The 20037-nt window shown below is 56.5% G+C and overlaps 7 protein-coding genes across 7 annotated transcripts; 3 read left to right on the top strand and 4 right to left on the bottom strand.

The window, feature by feature from the left end:
• Positions 1-122: 122 nt before the first annotated feature.
• K452DRAFT_295467 (uncharacterized protein) lies at positions 123-3055 on the top strand (the record flags this gene model as incomplete). Its single annotated transcript, XM_033541815.1, has 2 exons — positions 123-521; positions 572-3055. The coding sequence occupies 2 exons, from the start codon at positions 123-125 to the stop codon at positions 3053-3055; spliced, it is 2883 nt and encodes a 960-aa protein (XP_033400606.1).
• A 1033-nt stretch (positions 3056-4088) lies between these two features.
• K452DRAFT_222019 (uncharacterized protein) lies at positions 4089-5230 on the bottom strand (the record flags this gene model as incomplete). Its single annotated transcript, XM_033536543.1, has 3 exons — positions 4089-4367; positions 4495-4960; positions 5085-5230. 3 exons carry the CDS (start codon positions 5228-5230, stop codon positions 4089-4091), a joined length of 891 nt encoding a protein of 296 aa, XP_033400605.1.
• Positions 5231-5869: 639 nt separating this feature from the next.
• Positions 5870-8355, top strand: K452DRAFT_244341 (uncharacterized protein). Its single transcript, XM_033537945.1, has 6 exons — positions 5870-6499; positions 6555-6677; positions 6729-6881; positions 6932-7801; positions 7857-7947; positions 8017-8355. Exons 1-6 carry the CDS (start codon positions 6176-6178, stop codon positions 8136-8138), a joined length of 1683 nt encoding a protein of 560 aa, XP_033400604.1. The 5' UTR covers positions 5870-6175; the 3' UTR covers positions 8139-8355.
• K452DRAFT_305852 (uncharacterized protein) lies at positions 8168-9827 on the bottom strand (the record flags this gene model as incomplete). The annotated part of the gene is made up of 2 exons (XM_033542932.1): positions 8168-9148; positions 9198-9827. 2 exons carry the CDS (start codon positions 9825-9827, stop codon positions 8168-8170), a joined length of 1611 nt encoding a protein of 536 aa, XP_033400603.1.
• Positions 9828-10146: 319 nt separating this feature from the next.
• K452DRAFT_356248 (uncharacterized protein) lies at positions 10147-12066 on the bottom strand. Its single transcript, XM_033546033.1, has 2 exons — positions 11763-12066; positions 10147-11481 (listed from the first exon to the last, which is right to left on the bottom strand). Exons 1-2 carry the CDS (start codon positions 11841-11843, stop codon positions 10327-10329), a joined length of 1236 nt encoding a protein of 411 aa, XP_033400602.1. The 5' UTR covers positions 11844-12066; the 3' UTR covers positions 10147-10326.
• Positions 12067-15541: 3475 nt separating this feature from the next.
• Positions 15542-17276, bottom strand: K452DRAFT_295462 (GMC oxidoreductase; the record flags this gene model as incomplete). The annotated part of the gene is made up of 3 exons (XM_033541814.1): positions 15542-16079; positions 16132-16823; positions 16878-17276. The coding sequence occupies 3 exons, from the start codon at positions 17274-17276 to the stop codon at positions 15542-15544; spliced, it is 1629 nt and encodes a 542-aa protein (XP_033400601.1).
• A 459-nt stretch (positions 17277-17735) lies between these two features.
• K452DRAFT_284271 (uncharacterized protein) lies at positions 17736-19738 on the top strand. The gene is made up of 2 exons (XM_033539918.1): positions 17736-18413; positions 18478-19738. The coding sequence occupies exons 1-2, from the start codon at positions 17923-17925 to the stop codon at positions 19493-19495; spliced, it is 1509 nt and encodes a 502-aa protein (XP_033400600.1). The 5' UTR covers positions 17736-17922; the 3' UTR covers positions 19496-19738.
• The last annotated feature ends 299 nt before the right edge of the window (positions 19739-20037 follow it).

Genomic DNA, 20037 nt, shown 5'->3' with positions numbered 1-20037 from the left:
TTTCGACTCAGAGGTCCTTGTGACACTACACGAGCCACCGTCCTGGGCCCCCGCCATCCACCCACCCGCCCGTCTTCGCATGTCCACCGCATAGTAACCACTCTTCCACCTCCGCCGCCACCATGGGTAACAACGCCACCAAGGAATCGCGGCCCGGCTCGTCGCGCGGCCACTCCCACCCTAACAGCATTCGCGATGCTCCCGCCCACTCGGGCCATCCGGGCGCCTCCCGCAGCGCCGACGATAGAGTCTACGCCTCACGCGGGGGCCGCAACACCAGCAGGCCCGACCTATCCTTCCTCGGCCTCGGCACCCCCGACAGAGACCCGCCGTCCGTCGAGACGCGCCGCGAGACGCGGGCTGAGCGCGAGGCCCGGAAGCTCGCAAAAGAGCGGGAATTGAGAGCGCAAGAGCGCGAGCGGAGCATGCGCGACGAAGGCGTCGACGGCGGATACCTGGTCACTCTGGGCACGTACACTGGGCCCGAAGACTTCAACAAGCAGGTCGTCAGGCAGCTGATGGTATGTACGCCGCCGACGCCGTTGTGATTTGCGCTGACGCAGATCTGCAGATTGAGCGGCGCCTGGCTCCATTTTGGAAAGGCTTGAACGACCACTCGGATTCATGGACCGAGCACCAGCTTGTCGCAGCCGTCAAAGGCTTGCCCATCCCTCCGGCGGACGAGGTCCCGGATGACATGTCAAAGTCTTCGTCGGACGACCAGAACCCCAAGTCGGCCGACAGCCTCAATGGCCTCATGGTTCCAATTACCGCCAGATCGGCTTCCTCGCATTCGGATGCCTCCGGACGCCTCTCGCCAGGCCAGTCGGGATTCTCGCTGCCGTCGCCGAGCTCTCCTATCTCCCAGGGTAACACATCTTCCTCACCATTCTTCCGGGGCCGCGCTAAGACCTTAGCTGCCTTGACCACGTCCTCAAGGAATAACTCGCAGGGCGAAATGCTACCGCAGGAAGTCATGCTACCCAAGGATCCGTACGTCAACGGCCAGCGCCTCGAAGCCTTCCTCTACAAGGACGCCTCCGAATGCCCCATCTGCTTCCTCTACTACCCGCCCTACCTCAACAAAACGCGTTGCTGCGACCAGCCGATTTGCTCCGAATGCTTCGTCCAGATCAAGCGACCCGATCCGCATCCGCCCGAGCACCACGACCCGAACGACCCTAATGCCCAGAACCAGAACGAACCCCAAGACGACTGCATGCTAGTCTCCGAACCCGCCGCTTGCCCTTTTTGCGTGCAGCCCGAATTCGGCGTTACTTATGAATCGCCGCCGTTCAGACGGGGCTTGTCATACCAAGGACATGTCCCGCCGAACATGACCTCTGCCACATCCTCCTCGTCGTCTCTTGACGTGAACCAGCCCGTCACTGGCAACAGGCGGAGAGCTACCTCACTTGCTGCAGATGCGCCGCAGGTCATCACTACAGACAAGGTGCGGCCGGACTGGGCGAAGAAGTTGGCAGATGCACGTGCGCACGCCTTGCGCAGATCTGCTGCGGCCACGGCTCTGCACAATGCGGCATATGTTATTGGCAACAATCAATCTGACAGCAGAGGTTTCAGCCTTGGCAGGAGAAGGAGGACGCTCTTCGCTGGTGATAGCCCTGGTAGCAGCGGACAAGGTACGCCCCGCCAGCCCAACAACGATGCTCTGAACCAATTGCTTGCTGCCGCCGAAGCCGGCAGCGGCTCAAGTCGTCCGCGCGATGAGGGTTCAGATCCTACGCGGCCCCGTCGCAACTCCCGGAGGACCCGGATGGAAGACCTCGAAGAGCTTATGATGATGGAAGCAATCAGGCTGAGCTTGGCAGCTGAGGAAGAGCGGAAGAAGAAGGAGACCAAGGAAGCGGCAAAGGTTGCCAAGAAGGAGGAGAAGAAGAAAGCCAAGGAAGAGAAGAAGGCTGCAAAGAGCGGAAAGCTGTATGGGTTCCATCCCGTCGAGATTCCTGGAGAAGAGGGTCAGCCGGGCCCATCAAGCCAAGACGGCACCAAAGGCAAGGCGGTCGACCGGTCCGGCGCGGGCTTCAACCCCATGAGCGAGCCGACGTCGACGGTCAATGCGGGCGAAGCATCAGCTGCCACACCTGCTGATCCGCAGCGCCACCTCGAAGAGAGCCGCCAGCGGCTGCACTCGCAGCCCTCGCAGCACTCAGACTCGACCGTCGGTGGCGCGTCGTCGACACTCGACCCCAACACAGTCGGCGCGCACCGCATGTCGCTGCGGCAGCACTCGACGGGGTCGTCATCGGCGTCGTCGGCCGCGGAGTCGGAGTCGGAGCAGGACTCGCTGCGGAACACGACAAGCGCCGACGGCGGCCTCGAGGGCGCGTCCTCGTCATTCGAGCCATCGCCGAACGTCAGCGGAGTCAGTCTTGGCGGCGGCAGTACCGCGGGTGCTGGTGCCGGCGGTGCCGAGTTCAGCGAGGACACGACGCCCGGCGGCGGCGCGGGCACGGAGCCCATGTTCAATTTCCGCAGTTTGACGGCCGTGATTGGGCAGGAGGAGGAGGCGGACAAGGGCGGCCGTGCCCAGCATATCGAGGTTGTGCCTGAGGCTGCCGCTGCCGTTGCTGCTGCTGTGGCTCAATCTCAACCTCAAGCCCAGACGCAGGCACAGGCCCCGGCCGCTGCGCAGCCGCCGCCGCAGGCTGATGCTGCTGAGCACGCATACATGGCTACTGCTGCTACGGCCTCGCCGTTTACGGACGCGGCAGAGGTACTCGACACGCCGCAGGACCAGGCACAGGACCAGGCACAGGCACTGAACCTGCCCCCATCGCAGCAGGGCGACAGCGCCAGCCGTGCCCGAGGTGAGAGCTCGGCGGCGGGCAGCAGCGGACCTCCGCCCGCCATCTCCGTCACGCCGTCTAGTCCTGCGGTCACGCAGGGCGCGTTTGCGCCGCTGTTGCCGATGCCGGATTTGGGTGGGGAGGTTGATGTTGCTGTTGGTGGTGGTGAGGGTGGTGTTGAGAGTGAGCGTGGTAAGGGTGTTGAGGGTGAGGGTGAGGGTGAGGGAGGGGAGGGAGTGCATTGAGGGGTGTTGTTGGTTAGTGGTGGTTTGGTGTGGTAGTGGAGGTGGTGGTGGTGGGTGATAGTAAGTGATACGGGAGAGGACGACTTGGTTTGGTGTGGGGGTGGGGTAAGGGTTCCGGAAGGTGGTAGGTGGTAGGCGGTAGGTGGTAGGGAAGAAGGGTTTTGAACTTCAGACTTTTTTATTTCGGGGCCGACTAACAAACTAACTCTAACTCGTTCTGAGAGGGGGGAGAGCGGACGGCGTTTTATGGTTGTTGCTGTTGCTGTTGTTGTTGTTGTTGTTGTTGCTGTTGTTGTTGTTGCTGTTGCTACTGTGGTTATGGTGTGGTTGAGGTTACGTTGGTGTGTGTGTTGTGTTTCTATCGTGGTGTGGTGTGTGTGGGTGTGTGTATGGGTGTGTATGGCTGTATGTTCTTGATCTGCCTGCTTGGCTCGCCTGCTGCTGCTGGGGCTGGGCTTTAAATACTTAGTTTTTTGTTTGCTTGCTTGCCTCTTGCCTACTTATTTGCCTGCTCTACTGCTCTCCTACCTACCTACGTACTATCTATCTATCTATCTGTCTGTCTTATTGATTTATTGGGGCTGTGGGGGGGGGGGAAGGGGTGTATATAGTTATAGTTAGGGTTTGGTCTTAGTTTCCGTTTTTACTGGTCTTGGTTTTTTATTTTTTATTTCTTGTCTGTGTGTGTGTGTGTGTTATAAGGGTTTGGTAGAGGCGTATATGCTGAGGGCTGATTTTGCTTGAGGGCTTCTTTTGTTTGTTTGTTTCTGTTTCGTTCTGCTGGTGGTGGTGATGGTGTGGATATGAATAGGATGGGGATGTAGATGTAAATGGGAATAGGATGGGAATAGGATGGGATATAAATATAAGGCTTAAACCAGAGAGCCTCCTGGGAGTATTTATACACTTCTATATTATTTTCTTATAGTTACCCCACTCCCTCTACGCAAGACTCCTCACAAAACTCTTTCCCCCCAGCAATTCCACCCTCCTCACCTCCCACCACCAGCAACCTCACACAACCACCCCCCACCTAAAGAATCGTATACCCGCCATCAACAATAATCTGCGCGCCAGTGAGGTAGCTGCTAGCATCACTCGCCATGTAAACAGCCGTGCCCCTGAACTCCTCTGGCTTGGCGATGCGCGCCAGCGGAATATGCGGAATCCACTCTTTGCTGAGCTTCTCCATCTCCGCGCCCTCGTTGACTGTCGTCTGGATGTAGCCTGGCGCGAGGCAGTTGACGCGGATGCCGTGCGGTGCCCATTCGGCGGCGAGCGACTTCATGAGGTGCGCTGTTGCGGCTTTGGACTAATGGGGAGGAGGAAGAGGAGGTGTTAGTCGGCGTTCTGGCCAAATCGCTACAGTAATAGTAACAGTGATAGTAATAGTGATGGTAAAAGCAAGGGCAAGGATGGCAAACAACGCAACGGCATACCGTGTTATACGCGCTCTGCTTCTGGGGACGATTCACAATCGTGCCCGACATAGAGGAAATCATAATAATAGACCCCTTAACCCCCTTCTCAATCATGAACTTCCCCGCCTCCCTCGCAAACAAAAACGTGCCGTTGAGATTAACCTGCAGCATCTTCTGCCAGTCCTCAAACGGGTAATCTTCAGCAGGCGCGCCGCCCGTGATCCCCGCATTCGTGACCAGCACGTCCACGGTGCCAAAGTCGTCGACAATGCGCTTGAACGTTGCTTTGACCGCCGCCTCGTTGCCCGTGTCGCACTCGTAGCCGCGCAGGTTGGCGGCCGGAAGGTTGGCGGACTGCTGCACTTCGGCATTGATCTCTTTGATCGAGGCGTTCGCGCTCGTCAGTGAGAGGTCCACGACTGCGCCGTGGGCGCCCGAGCACGCGAATGCGGTCAGCATCTCTTTGCCGAGGCCTTGTGAGGCGCTGTGGCTGGTCAGATGGGGAGGCTTCTTTTGCTGCTGTTATGTGCTGGCTGGCTGGCTTACCCGGTTACTGGGGAGAGTTAGCTTGGAAAAGTGCTGAGATGGTGCTGCTGGATGGATGGAACTCGCCAATGCAGGTCTTGCCCTCGAGCGAGAAGCACGGCAGTGTGCTGAGCAGTCTGTAAGTATGGCGTTTCTGCAATTGAAGGAGGCGGCTGCGAGAAGCGCAGCGGGCGCCGAGGAGCGCTGTGCGAAGGACGTACGGCGGCATCTTGAACGGTTTAGGTTTTGTGAATGAGTCCGGTGCCGTGTCAATGGAGAAGAATCCTGTGGTTTAGGCTTTGGTACTTCAATTGATGTCTATCCTTGACGACAGATAGGTATAGCAGATCCTGACAAGCACATGTCCCGCTTTAGCTCTACTCTAAGAGTAGTTCAGTGGGTACTCTAGAGTACTCGTACAACTCTACATGGCGTAGGCCTGACGTCACCAAGCAATAGAAGCAGTTCTCGCGCTCTACAAAAATTCATACAGTAGACAAGAGTCTCTATTAAAACTTGGGATAGATATCGAGATCTGAATATCCCGCAAGATAAGCATCCCGGAAGTGTCTCAACTCTGTCCACGATTGGCGACAAGGATATTGCTTGGCCCGTCTACGTCAACTTCCCTAATGCAGTAAGTAGCGCAGCGCTAGGCGATCTGCCGTTCCAGTTCGCGTCGAACCGTCTCCACCCCCGCCCCCGCCCTTCGGCATTCGGCTTTGGCTCCGCGAGCCGAGCAACGGAGCGAGTGTGCCAACTGCCGGGTACTCTTAACGAGCTTTTTGTAGAATAGCAGGTATATCAATCCTCCTGGCACAAGCAGCGTCGACCGCAAGCAGTAGAAAAGGATCCAGCTGGCATATACGTTCCGAATACGTGTAAGGCTTAATTGACCCTCCCTCATTATGAATCCTCCGCCCTAACAAGCTGCACTGGACCAAGTCCTGGCCAATCACATCGTTTTGCGCCGAGGTCGCGATATCAACCTAACGAGAAAACAGTGGTTCCAACTGCATAAATCCGACGTGCGGAGAAGGGACAAAAAACGAAAAAGGGTATATAAAAGACACGCCCCTCCGCGGCCGACAGTCCCCCACACCCATTCCTCTGCTCTGCTCTGATCTTGAAGCATCCAAGCACCCGAAAACCCCCACTGCGACTCCGACGAACGATGACAGCCACTAGCGTCGATGGCCCGCCGCAGACATGGCAAGCCCGCGTAGCAGCCAAACGAGCCAAATCCGTAGCCGGCATCCCCGCAGCCTGGAAGCTGGCGCCCGCGTTCCAGCGCAGCCTCAATGCAAACGCTACGTCCGGGACGAACCTGATCGAGCTGGGTGCCGTGCGGCAAAGCGGCGTGCTCAGTGAGAAAGAGATTGGCATCACCGAGACGCCCACGGCTGGAGCTTTGCTGCAGCAATTGCGACGGGGAGAGCTCGCGGCCGAGGACGTCGTGGTTGCATTCTGCAAGCGTGCTGCTGTGGCGCAGCAGCTGGTGAGCGCGCCTTTGGAGCATCCGTGAAGCTGTGCTGAGAGCAGGTTTTGAGCAGACGTCGTGCTTGACCGAGACGTTCTTCGATGAGGCGATTGAGCGAGCGCATTTTCTGGATGAGTATTTGAAGAAAGAGAAAAGGCCAATTGGTCCTTTGCATGGGCTCCCTATCAGCGTCAAGGTCTGTCCGAGCACAGATACGATGTACTGTTTGCTGAGGGCGAGACATTAGGACAGCTTCTGCGTCAAAGGCCACGCTACCACCCTCGGCTTCGTGTCGTTCCTCGACAATCCTCCTGCGTCGCAGAATTCAGCGCTGGTGCAAATCCTCCTAGATCTCGGAGCTGTGCTCTACGTCAAGACTAACATCCCACAAACGCTGATGGTAAGAGCTTTCAGCCAACACCCCACCCCACAACTGACGTATGTTTACAGACAGCAGACTCAGATAACAACGTCTTCGGCCGGACGTTGAACCCGCACAACACCAGTCTTACGGCTGGAGGCTCCAGCGGTGGCGAAGGAGCCCTCGTAGCCCTGCGCGGTTCCATATTGGGAGTTGGCACCGACGTTGCTGGTTCTATTCGCATCCCCTCGCTATGCTGCGGTGTCTACGGCTTCAAGCCCACACCCAACCGCATCCCGTATGGTGGCCAGGTCTCCCCTGCGCTACTGGGCGATCCCGGCATCCCTCCCGCTGCAGGCCCCCTTGGCCAGTCGGTGGCCGACCTCCAAATCTTCTTCAAGTCCGTCCTGGATGCCGTGCCATGGAAGTACGACTCCACAGCTTCCGCAGTTCCTTGGTTGGGTCACTCAATGGACGCCTTGGCCAATTCAGACAAGGAATTGTTGACGGTTGGGGTTTTGGCGGAAGATCCGGATTTCCCTCTGCATCCACCAGTCCGGCGAGCCTTCGCGGCTGCAACAGCAGCTCTCGCAAAAGCGGGGCATAAAATTGTCCAGCTGCCCCAAGATACTTTAAGCAGTCCGTCGACAGCGTGCCGTATTGCGTTCGAACTGTTTTCCATAGACCCGCTTCAAACGACGGCAGGTTATATCAAACGGAGTGGAGAGCCCTTCGTAAAATCAGTGCTGGGCAGCATGCCACCTGGTGAACCGAAGAATTACTCCATCGACATGCTTGCGGCGCTTAATGTCGAGAGAACAGCCTTTGGTGAGAAGTGGCGGCAAATTTGGGTTGAAAATGGCCTTGACCTGGTCCTATCCCCCGGTGCACAGAACACGGCTGTGCCTCACGACACCTATGGCCTGCCTCCTTACACAGCTCTATGGAATCTGTTGGATGTAGGCGACTTGCTTCAAGACCAAGAAATGGCGAATGCTGACCAATCCTGAACAGTACCCAGCCTGTATCATTCCGTACGGGAAGTCGTCCAAAGAGACTGACCCTCAGCCCGTGAAGGTTGAAGCGCCCGCTAAAGGTCCTGATTGTAGGTTTCGCAGCGGCCCAAAGCAGTACCAAGGATGCAATCCAGGGTACCACAAGCTAACTGGCACAGATGACCCTGACGCGGTCCATGGCGCGCCTTGCGCTATTCAGATCAGTACTCCTCCGTTCCATGACGAAAAGTGTCTTGCGGTTGCAGATATTGTTGACCAGGTCCTGAATGGGAGGAACTGAGTTAGAGAGAAGCATGGGTTTCACGGACCCTACGACGATATGCCGTGGCGGCACCATATACTATGGTCTTGAATAAGAATATCCAATCCGTCTTGGCTTCCATATACCGGCATCTCCCAAGGCTCAGAAGAAGTCGAACTGGGCATGGAGTGCGTCCGCTCATTTGCTTTCCATGCAGCTTCCATGATTTGGCGTATTAGCAGCTCATAGGCAGAACAATATCTTGCATCTGCCAAGTTGACGATAATAGTCTTTAGCATGGAAATATGCTCTCTGTGCAGTGCGGCGCATCCAAGCACCATCAAGGGCCAGCAGATCATATCACAAAATTCCCATAATGCTTCCAATTGTATCTCTCCGTCCACGAAAAAGGCAAATGCAGGCGCTTGAAGAAGATCGCAGCCTTGCTTCACCAGCCCTTGGATCATTGGGTTGGAAACAGTTGTCGATGGGTCGATTATCTTGAATAGGGCTATCTTCAGGGCGAGAATCCAGAAATTTGAGACATGATCATCTTTTTCAGGCTCCCTCTGCTCTTGAACCTCGCAACTGGACATGCCATCAGAACTGGGAGTTTGTGTCACTGATTGCTCTATCTGAGCTTTTATGTTTGTGACTTCCCCAAGAACCGCTTGGGCCGTGTTCATATCTTGAGTCTCGAGCGGAACACGTCTGGTTAGACGGGTTGTCTCGAAGACAAGATAATATATCTTCGGGATGGAACCAAGGAGAGGCGAATTGGCGCAATCCGATGCGTCGGCGACTGCTCGTAATTGCAGGAAAGGCTCTATTTCACTCCAAGTGAATATGTTGCTCAGACGGTCGATTTCGGGTTCGAAAATGGCTCGGGTAGTGATGTGGTACACTGTCGACTCCGCAATGCATCGTAGAAAGATTTGACGGGTTTTGGAGTTCGAGTTTTGGGCCAGTCCCGGAGCTTGCAGCTTGAGTAATTGGGCAGTCGTTGCATAATGCAACAACGGCCGATAATACGTATCATTTATTGTCTCCTGTATGATATTAGCCCGGAACCCCTCTATGCCATTTTAGTTCACTCACCTCATAAAGCCCGAGAAACGTGGTTGAAATCAAGAGAGCGTCATCCGCCTCCGTTACCTGCAGGTCTTGTAAGTTCTGTCGAAGCCCCCTCACAGCCTTGGCGTAGAACTTCAAAGCAGCGTCATTGTTGCTATAGCTTTCATCTGCACTCGCCAAAAAGAGGCAAGCATTCGCAAGCAGAGAGTCCATAACGCACGGATCTCCCAGCGCAACAGTCAGCACATGTGATTGGTCCGCGAAGGTGGGATCCGTGTATTCGCGGACAAGCATGGGCATATACTCCTCGGCCATATAGACGAACAGCTTTTGCTCGTTCTCATTCCGCAGTCCTGGGGTCGCCCGCAACGCCTTTGCGGGTTGTGCCGCGTAAGTTGCGGCCAGGTACAGCAGCTCCCGTGCAGTCGGGCGAGCATCATCCCCGTTTCTGCAAGCAGCTGCAGACTGCTCTCCGTTGCAGCTTTCTTCGTGGGGGCTGTCGTCCCAGATGCAGGCCAACGACAGACGAGAACATATCTGGCATTCCGGCCTCCTCTCATCGCACTTCTTCTTCCGTTTCCGGCAGGTAAGGCAGCCTGTCTTGGTTCTTAGCCGAGGAGGTGGGCGTCTCCGCACCTGCAGTTGCCTGCTCATGGCCGCAACACGCGGTCTGTGGACGATACAAAAGTAGGGATTTGGATGGAGTGTGCAGCTGTTTGAGTGGTTTTTGCAGGATGTACACGTATAAGAGCCCGTGGTACGGTAGTTACGTAGTACGGACGAGAAGGAGGCGCAAAGGGTGTCCTGACACAGGGCCCCAGTGATTGGCTGGTTTCCGAGGACATGCCGGTATCAGGTCTCGCCCTAATCGACCCGCGGATTCCGCGGGCCCCGTGACATCGTCTCCTATATTTTAAAACAAAACCCACCGGCTGCAACGTCTCGGCTTTTTTTTAGCCGGTTACAACGACATCGATCGGTGAACCAAAAAGTCCTTAAACGTCATACATCTACAGTCGCCGTTATCCATCTACGATCACCGTCGCCCTGTCACCATCGAGCACGTGACAAGAATTGCTCTCTGTATATTTCAATCGCCGACTGCTCCGCCATTCATTTTCGACATAATTTACTCAAGACAAAAAGGGGACCGCTATGGACTTTGCTCCTCCGCCGGCACCCATTTAATTTCGTCGAGCGGCCATTGAATCCACGGTTGATACATCGGCTCTATCAGGTAATAGACTCTACCGACCAGATGCTTGCCCCAGCCTTGGATCCACCAAACACAGTCGAGCTTGTGCAACAAGACGCTGAAGTAGGCGAAGATGATCAGAGCATATGTTTCGCGCCTGGCCAGCAGGTGCAAGTATTCGTCCGAGACCGTGCAGGCCCAGCTAAAAATGGGCCGCAGGCTCAAGTCTGCGGCCGGTCTTATAAAGAAGTGCTGAAACGTCGTAGACAAGCTGTCAAGCGCAGCCAAATGTATGTCTCGCGTCGCCTGCTCCGTTTCGTCGGCGACGATAAGCTGGCGTAGTCTCAGCAGCTGTCGCTCTCCCGGCGACCGTGGATTGCGCGAGTCTATGTCTTGGAACATGTTTTCGGGCATGTCTCGATTCCGAAGTATGGAGCCTAAGCCCGAGCCCGGCGAATCCGTGCTCCATTCTCTCGAGGTGAGAGCGATGGATTTTGTTCCGCGGAGAAGCTGTAACCATCCGGGAATGTGCCCGTTGTCAATGAACAGAAAATCGTCGGGATTTCGAGGAGTTGCCAAGGCAAATACGATGGTTAGAGCTGAAAAGACAAAAATAGGAAGGCAGTTATCTTTTGTAATGTTGGGAAGTATTGCAGTCGGACCTCTAAGCGCAATCTTGTGTTGACCCATTGCTAGGGAAATGTAATAGTCTCGTTTTGTTGGATTGAAGCGGGCCAAATGAAGTGCGGAGACGGCAAGGATTGTGCGCATAACAAAGTCGTTAGCGAACGCGATTCGCGGAGCTTCGACTCGATAAAAGTTTTGAAGGTCCGGCTCGGTGGAGATCGTCATGCAGGTTGAGGTAGTGTAGTTGTGGAGTAGCTGCAAGTCGGTCATGTTGAGGCTAAATTCAAGCTCGTCTTCTTCAAGAGGAGTTTCGGCGATGGTGTGAGGGTATTCGGCAGGGGAGCATGCGTCCAGGAGGCTGTGAAGCGCGGCAGACGCCAGACCACCAGCGCGGTTGTCTGAGCGCGCTCTCTGCGCCATGGTCGGATAGTCGCATTTTATCGACCGTTTGAGGCAGTTTCCGCATTCTGGCTTGCTTTCGTCGCACTGGGTGTCGTTAGTTGAAGCGCATCACGTGTAGAGGAGATCCGAGGACATCCTTGGTTGCGTTGGTTGCAAGGTGATCCCCTAGGTATATGTGATGATCATATATGATGTATAGGGCTAAATGCGGGGTAATTGGGAGATCCGTTGATAAGAGACGTTGACAGAGGGAAAGGGATCCATCACGTGGGAGGCAGAGGGGAGAAAGGAGGGCTGGAAAAAGAGGCATGCTGAGCGAAGGAGAGAGAGAGAGAGAGACGAAGTTGTATACTTCATCCACGTACCTTGATTTTCCGCCTCTTGCAATGGCCGCAGCCGTCTCGCGATTTCCGATATAGTTTCCGCGGGGGCGTCGCTGATGACATGATCTCTCGGGACGACGGTGCTGCGTTTTGCGTTAGAGGCAAGCCGAACCTGTGGCGTTTGGGTAAATTGGTGGGCAGTTTGTGAGAGTAAGAAGCTTTTGCTTTTCCGGAAGACGGCTGTTGGTACGTGTATAAGGAAAAGCAAGCTGATGAGGCAGGGGAGGACTGTGCTCAGGAACGCGTGCTGAGTGGAGTAACGATCGGAAGTGATTCTCTTTTCGACAACTGCAGAGCCTTGACAACACAGCGGTATGCCCTCGACAATATGCAGCGGTGAGACGTGCGTATGCTAAGATGAGCTTATCGAAGGCGCCCGGCACAACTATAATTGAACGGCGGTTCTGGGAGATCCGCCAGATATACAAGGGCCTGCTACACAAAGGCCAATGCGACGCTTTACACGAAACGCATCCGTACGTAAAACCTGGTGCGATACCAAAAGAAGGCATCTCGGCTAAGTCGATGGAGGTCCACGGATAGGCAAGTGGCGTTGCGGCGGAGTTGGAGGTGAGGAGCTCGCTTGGATGGGCCCCGTCACGGTGTCGTGGAAGTCCCATGACCGAAGGCCGCGTCAGGCATAACATCGGGGCCTGCGTCTTTTGCTTACACTCCTCGCCTATCCTAACCTCCTTGCCGACTTCCAGAGCGTGCTTCAGATGGAGCTCGTGTGGATGAGATGGTGTTGGCGGCTTCAGCCGGAGTGCGTCTAAGGTAAGGTGTATGCGGCTCTGTGAGATCCCGTTCCGTCCCGCTTTGTCGCACCGGCCCGCCAGCCCCGTTTGTAACCACACTAGTGGAGTGTGCTCCTTGCCATTATTATTGTCGTCAGCGCCATCAGGAGGAGATTCTACAATCACTATTGTTCTTTTTCCCCGAGGTAGCATGTGACGGCCATGTAGACTCCCATCTCCAGTGCCCCACAGCCCCTGCACAGTACTGCTCTTCGAAACCGCGCTCAAACGTACATGCTCAAAAGTCTTTCAACACAGCCACCAAGCCATTGTATCATCCAACCGGCGCTCTCACGACCCGGAGCTATTCTGGGAGAAAGACTGCTGCAGCATGACAATTGACCGAATCAGTGTGTCTCCCGACCAAGATCAGATCGTAATCTTGAAACTGTCACAGACGATGAACGCACCTTACGATGAAGCATCTCTCCCCCAAGGATCTAAGACATCCAAGCAACAGGTCAGTCTCCTGAGAACACTGCCGCGATGGTACCGCTCTTGCCGCTAGAACTATTATGCAACGCGAGGCATGTCCAGACTATATGTGGAGCTTGTTCCCACTTCCGTCGAAAAGCCTTTACTGTGTTCCAAGGATCGGCACGTCGAGGTTGGTGGGAAGCAGAATCAGTTCAGCGAGCAAGGAGCCTTGTGAGACGACAGTGATTGAGACCAAGGCGAAGGACAATGGCGAGAGCTTCGAACGATGCATAGCTAGACTACGGAGTCAAGCAGCTTTAATGTTCCGCTACTGGAACCCCCTCCCCTCCCTGAGCACTCAAGTGCCCACGACTCCCATAGACACTCAAGACCTCCCTCGACCAACCTCTCAAGTTTCCAGCAAAGGCTAACCCAGCGCAGACGCCAGCGTACATCAATCCGCCCCCACATGGGCGCTAGAACGAATCTACCATCTGACGAGCTCCGTCCCCGCCATTCCCAAACAGCCAGAGCTTCAGAACAACATCACAATCGATCTCGCTTGGCGACAATCCCACGATCATAGGTCAGCGGCCGCCCAATAGCACGCGCGCGAAACAGAAAAGAGTAAATACGGATCACATGCCCGCATCTCACCTCAGATGCGAGCGCATGTGGTACAAACCACGTACGTGGCGATGGTACCGATCTCGAGGCATGCCGCGGTAGAGCGGCTGTATGCGGCAAGCACACGAGCAGAACCCCACCACCAACCTCCAGCAGCTGGAGAGGCAGGAGTCTCAAAGACGCTGTTGCAGCAAAATCAAAGCAAAGCCAAGCTCCTCACCTCAGGAGGCTGCAGCTGGTTTGCTGCTGCGTTGCCCCAGCGCTGCATCATTATGGCGGCTATGGCGCAAGTCTTACGCTCCTGTCTCTCGACCAATCCTGCACGGCCCGCAACGCTTCGCCCCCTGAACCGTCTCACAGACTAGCTGCAACGCCTGCAGCGTACTTGCGCGGAGGGAGATGTGTGTGTAGTGTGTGCAAGCGTACCTAGCGTACATGTTATCCTCATCGCAGTCGGTCTACACTTCTCACCCACCCACCCAAACGCGCCCACGCAAAGGCTATGAGCTGTCATTTTGCGGAAGCGCTGTATTACCTTTCACGCTCTGAGCCGCTTGCTAGCTGCATGGCGTTGCGTGCGTCAGTGTCTGTACAACACCTACGCATAACACCTACCTGTCAACAAGTGCAGAGCGCGGTAAGGCACACTACACCATAGTCTACCTACGCACTCATCACCTCACCTATACCATCACCTCCACTCAACTCTCCACATCCACCTCACTCTCAGCCAAGAGACAATGCATGTACTAACCATCACACATCACGCATCACGCACCACACAAATACACTAAACCCTACAATGTAAGGCGTGATACAATACGATATAGCTATGCATGAGCGTAGCGAAAATAAAACGACAGATCATAGAGGCAAGTATAGAACACAACATAACTAGCTAGAAGCAGAAGCAGCGGCGACGTGTTAAGTTATTCGAGTAAGAAGTGGGTAGGTGCTTTTAAGGGCAAGGCTTTATACTTTATACTTTATCTTTAAGCCCTCGCCCTATCAGCAACAGTAACCGCAACCACCTCACCACGCCTCGCTACGACAACAATAAAAATAACAACAACCTACTCCCAATCCCGCGCCTAAACCTCCTACCTACCTCCTACCTACCTACCTACCTATCTACCTACCACACTATACTACACTACACAATAGACAAGCACCTACCCACCCACACACTACACTTAAGCCTAATCCCTAATCCCTAACCCCCAATTCCTAAATTTTAACCCTAACCCTAACTAACCTCACCTACCCCCGCTCCAGCTACAAGACCTACCTACAAGACCTACCTACAAGGCCTTAACAGATTAAGGAGAGAAGCGCAGTAAGCACTAAGTAAAGTACTAGGCTAAGTAAGCCCCTCCCCCTCGTAACCTTTCTATCTCTACTCCTAGGATAGGATTATAAAAACATTAACCAACCCTCATCCTCCTTTACTAAATAAACCTACTCAACACCACCAAAAAAGACAACACAAACACACCCATCACCAACAACCCTACCACACACACACACACACACACACACACACTCACACAACTCCTAACCCAACCTAGGTAGGTAAATACGCGGCAAAAGATCCATGTCATTCATACAACGCACAATATTAAATAAAGCAACTGGTATCCATCCATCCAACCACCAACCAAGAGCGCCAAAAAAGTCCTTCTATCCCAAGTCCACGTCTTTGCGTTTTCTTTTCTTTCTTTCTTTTTCTCTTCCTCTTTTCTCTTCCTCTTTTTCTCTTCCTCTTCATCTTCTTCTTCGTCTTCGTCGTCTTCGTTTTCGTTTAAATCGACTCCCGCATCCCTTATATAGTGGTCTTCATATGTGCACCCACATAATCACAACCCACAACCCACAACTCACAATTCCACGCATACACCGCATCGCACGTACACACGCACGCACTTACAGCTTCTGCCTCTCCATGCCCTTCCAGCCCCAAGTCTCAGCAATGAGCTCCGCGGCACGCTCACCGACCGCCAGAACCGTAAGCATGGGGTTGATGGTGGGCATCTCGGGGAAGACACCAGCATCAGCGATACGCACGCCCTTGAGGCCGCGGACCTTGAGCTGCGCGTCAACGACCGCCATGGGGTCGCGCAGAACGTTGCCCATCTTGGTGGTGCCTGCGGGGTGGTACACCGTGTGTGCGACGCGACGGCCGTACTCCGACAGCTCCTCGTCCGTCTTGACCTTCGGGCCGGGCGCGACCTCGCGCTTGATCCACGACGCGAAGGGCTCCTGCTTGGCGATCTCGCGCGCGGCCTTGAGACCCGCGACGATGGTGGCCGCGTCGTAGCCCTCCGGGTCGGTGAAATAGCGGAAGTCGAGCGCGGGCTTGACCGTCGGGTCGGCCGAGGTCAAGTAGATGCGGCCGCGGGAACGGGGGCGGGGAATGTTGGGAGTCATGCAGAACGCATCGATGGGGGTGTCGTAGCCAAGACTGTGGCAGGTTAGTTCTCTGATGCTGGGCAAAAGTAATGTATGCGACTTACCGAGCAGTGTTCAGGCAGAAGGGGATCTGGTAGCAGTGCATCATGACATCGGCAATGTTACCGTCCTTGCCGGCCGCGTTGGGGATCTCGCGGCGCAAGAAGATACCGGCGTCCGAGTCCATGGTGGTCTGGTTGGCAGGGACGGGCTTGTTCAGCTCCCACAGGATGATGGACTCGGGGTGGTCGAGCAGGTTCTCGCCAACACCGGGGAGGTCGCGGACGACGGGCAGACCCAGGTCGGTGAGTTGCTGCTTGGGACCAAGACCGGACAGCAGCATGAGACGGGGAGTGTCGACAGCGCCGGCGCACAGAATGGTCTCGGCCTTGGAGCGCAGGACGCGCTTCTCGCCGCTCTGCAGGGTGATGTTGACACCGGTGACGCGGTCGCCCTCGACGTTGACCTTGCTGACCCAGGCGTTGGTCAGGATGGTCAGGTTGGAGCGCTTCTCTTCGCCGCGGAGGATGGGGTGGATGTAGGCGACGGAGGCGGAGCTACGGCGGCCATCGTCGGGGTTGTAGGAGACGGAGAAGAAGCCGACACCCTGCTTGAGCGAGCCGGTGCTGCGGATCTCCTTGTTGAAGTCCTCAATGACGGGGATCTTCATGGCCGTGGAGCACGAGTTGACCCAGTCCTTGCAGAGCTGGTTGCGGTGGCGGGCGTGGACGGGCTGGACGGTGTTGCGGAGGTTGTCCTGCGGGCTGTCAGCATACTCGTTTTTCTTCACATTTCACACGGGGGAGCGTACCAGGACGCGGGTGAAGGTTTTGAAGTCCCAGCCATTGCAGCCCTGCTCGACCCAGCGGTTGCAGTCGTACTCGAAGGGACGGAAGGAAATGAGGGTGTTGTGCGAGGAGCAGCCGCCGAGAACCTTGGCGCGCGAGTGGCGGATGTGCGAGTTACCCATGGGTTGCTCGACGGTGCCGTAGTCGTAGTCGAGCTCGCCGCCCAGCAGGTTCAGCCAGTCCTTGAGCAGCAGCACGCGATCATCCATGAAGTCCGAGGGACCAGCCTCGATCATGAGGATCTTCTTCTGGGGCAGGTACTCGGCGAGACGGCTGGCAATGACGCAGCCAGCGGTGCCACCGCCGACGATAACGAAATCAAAGTCATTGGCGAGGTTGGCGGGCAGCTGAGTGGTAGTCATGGTGGCGGCGGGTGATAGGGCTGAGGAAGAGGAAAGGCGGAAGGAAGAGAAGTGGCAGTAGGGCGGGTGCTAGGGCGGCGACGGGCTCCTCGACTGGCTGGCAAAAAAAATGGGAGGAGCGAGGGTTCAGCGGCGATATATAAAGGACGGATTTTTTGAGGGAGCTAGGGCGGCACTACGAACCATGGCCCCCCCACAGAAGGGCAATGGGTGGATGAGACGGGTGTCAGCCCACCAGGCCGGCCGCGTGAGGTGTACGACTCCCTAAGCATCGGCGAGGTGGGCGCGATCGCGGTCAGACAGCGCGACGGTGGCAGAGAGGAAGAGCAACCCGCGCACCGGCCCTACAGCGTCGAAACGCAGGGCCGACCGCCCACCTTCCCTCAATGGGTTTAGCCGTCTGACGCATGCAGGCGGTGAGGGGCGGCAGGTGGAGCAGGGCGGGCCACAGGGCACGAGCGGGCGAAAAGTTTGATGCGGCTGCAAGTCCCGCCGAGTACGTAACCGCGCGCCCTCCTACGTAGCTTCCCTCCTGGTTGGGTGTGTTGTTCCTTCCGTTTAGGCAAGCACTACCTACCTACTCTTCCCCCCCCATCCTGCTCCTTCCCCCAGCACATCTCTCTTTCCTCCCCCGCCAATTGCAAGGATGTCGTCCTCCTCGCTCCGCTACGGCTCCCGCCAGCTCTACTACGAGGGCCGTCCGCAACCCGCCACTTCAGGCAAGACATTCGAAACGGTGGACCCGGCAACGGGCCAGGCCATCGCCACCATCGACCAAGCCTCGCACGCCGACGTCGATGCCGCCATCAACTCCGCGCAGGCCGCCTTCCGGGCGTGGTCGGCGACTCCGCCCATGGCGCGTGCCCGCATCTTGCTCAAGGCCGTGGCCCTGCTGCGCGAGCGCAACGACGACATTGCCACGGCCGAGACGTACGACACGGGCAAGGCCTTCAGCGAGACGAGCTGCGTCGACGTGGTGACGGGCGCCGATGTCCTCGAGTACTTTGCCAACATGGTGGCGGGCGGTGGCTTGAATGGCGAAACGGTGCAGCTGCGCGATGACGCGTGGGTCTACACGCGCAAGGAGGCCCTGGGCGTCTGTGCCGGCATTGGCGCCTGGAACTATCCTATCCAGATGTGCGTGCCCTGGTTCCCCTAACCCTGGTCCCGCGGACCCGTTTGCTAACGAGCCTGCTTACAGCGCCCTGTGGAAGTCGGCCCCCTGCCTGGCTGCCGGTAACACCATGGTCTACAAGCCCTCGGAGTTCACGCCGCTGCACGGCGAGACGCTCGCCAAGATCTACACCGAGGCCGGCGTGCCGCCCGGCGTCTTCAACATCGTGCAGGGCGCGGGCGACGTCGGCGCGTACCTGACATCGCACCCGGGTATCGCCAAAGTGTCGTTCACGGGACAGGTCAGCACGGGACAGAAGGTTGCGGGCTCCGCCGCCGGCAACATGAAGTACGTGACGATGGAGCTGGGAGGCAAGTCGCCGTGCGTGGTTCTGCCGGACGCGGACGTGGACGCGGCAGTCGACGGCGCCATGATGGCCAACTTCTACTCGACGGGCCAGGTGTGCACGAACGGCACGCGTGTTTTCGTGCCCGAAGCCATGCTTCCCGCGTTCGAGCAGCGCGTGCTGGAGAAGATTGCGCACGTGCGCGCGGGCCCGCTCTTTGACCCCGCGACCAACTTCGGCCCTCTCGTCAGCAAGGTCCACTACGAGAAGGTCGTCTCGTACATCAAGCACGGCATCGAGACGGACAAGGCCAAGCTGCTGGCGGGCGGTGTGGGGCAGCCCAAGGGCGTGCCCTCGGACGCCACCAACGGCTTCTGGATCGAGCCGACCGTCTTCACCAACTGCACCGACGACATGCGCATCGTGCGCGAGGAGATCTTCGGCCCCGTCATGAGCATCCTGCCCTACAAGACGGTTGAGGAGGCGGTTGCTCGCGCGAACGACACGCCCCTGGGCCTGGCCGCGGGCGTGTTCACCAAGGACTTGAACGCGGCGCACAAGGTGGTGCAGCAGCTGCAGGCGGGCATCACGTGGATCAACACGTGGGGCGAGAGCCCGGCGGAGATGAGCGTGGGCGGGTGGAAGAGCAGTGGTGTGGGCGTCGAGAACGGCCGCAGGGGCCTGGAGGCTTGGGTGCGCAACAAGAGCACGCTGGTGGACATGAGCGGCCAGGTCGCGACTGTCTTCTCCAAGTTGTAAGTGCTGAAGGGTGCATGGTGGTTTTGTAGTGAGTGCATGGACGGCGTTGGGCTGGTTACTTTCGTTTTTTTTTTCTTCCTCTTTAATCCTCGGCATTTGTAGCGATGGGCTCGTCGCCCGCTGTCGCTGGTGCTGTTTATGCGTGAATGAATATGAAAGATAGATGGTTAGCAAATAACAAATAGACATCACAATGATCATAGGTACATAGATGCGTACTTGAGAATAGCTATTCATCCTCACCACGATTTTAGGTCCTACACTCCCATTCACACACACACTTCCTCCCCTCCCTCTCTCCCTCCCTCTGCTGTCCATCGCTGTCAGTATCGCAGTCCCGTCACGCCACGCCCACAAGCCATGGCAGCCAGCAAACAAACGATCAGCGCCCAACTCCACGGCCAGCAGCGGCAGCGACGGTCGACCAGCAAGGCCAACGGCAGAATTAGGCGAGCCACATGCATGTGGGGAAAGAGACCAATGGGCTGCGCTCTCGTCGTACCTTGCAGTAGCATGCGTGCCTGGTGGGTGGGGTTGTCAAG

Source organism: Aplosporella prunicola (assembly GCF_010093885.1).
Source record: "Aplosporella prunicola CBS 121167 unplaced genomic scaffold K452scaffold_5, whole genome shotgun sequence".
Lineage (NCBI taxonomy): Eukaryota > Fungi > Ascomycota > Dothideomycetes > Botryosphaeriales > Aplosporellaceae > Aplosporella > Aplosporella prunicola.
Note: the sequence above shows the minus strand (reverse complement) of the source record. Positions and strands in the feature narration are given on the sequence as shown.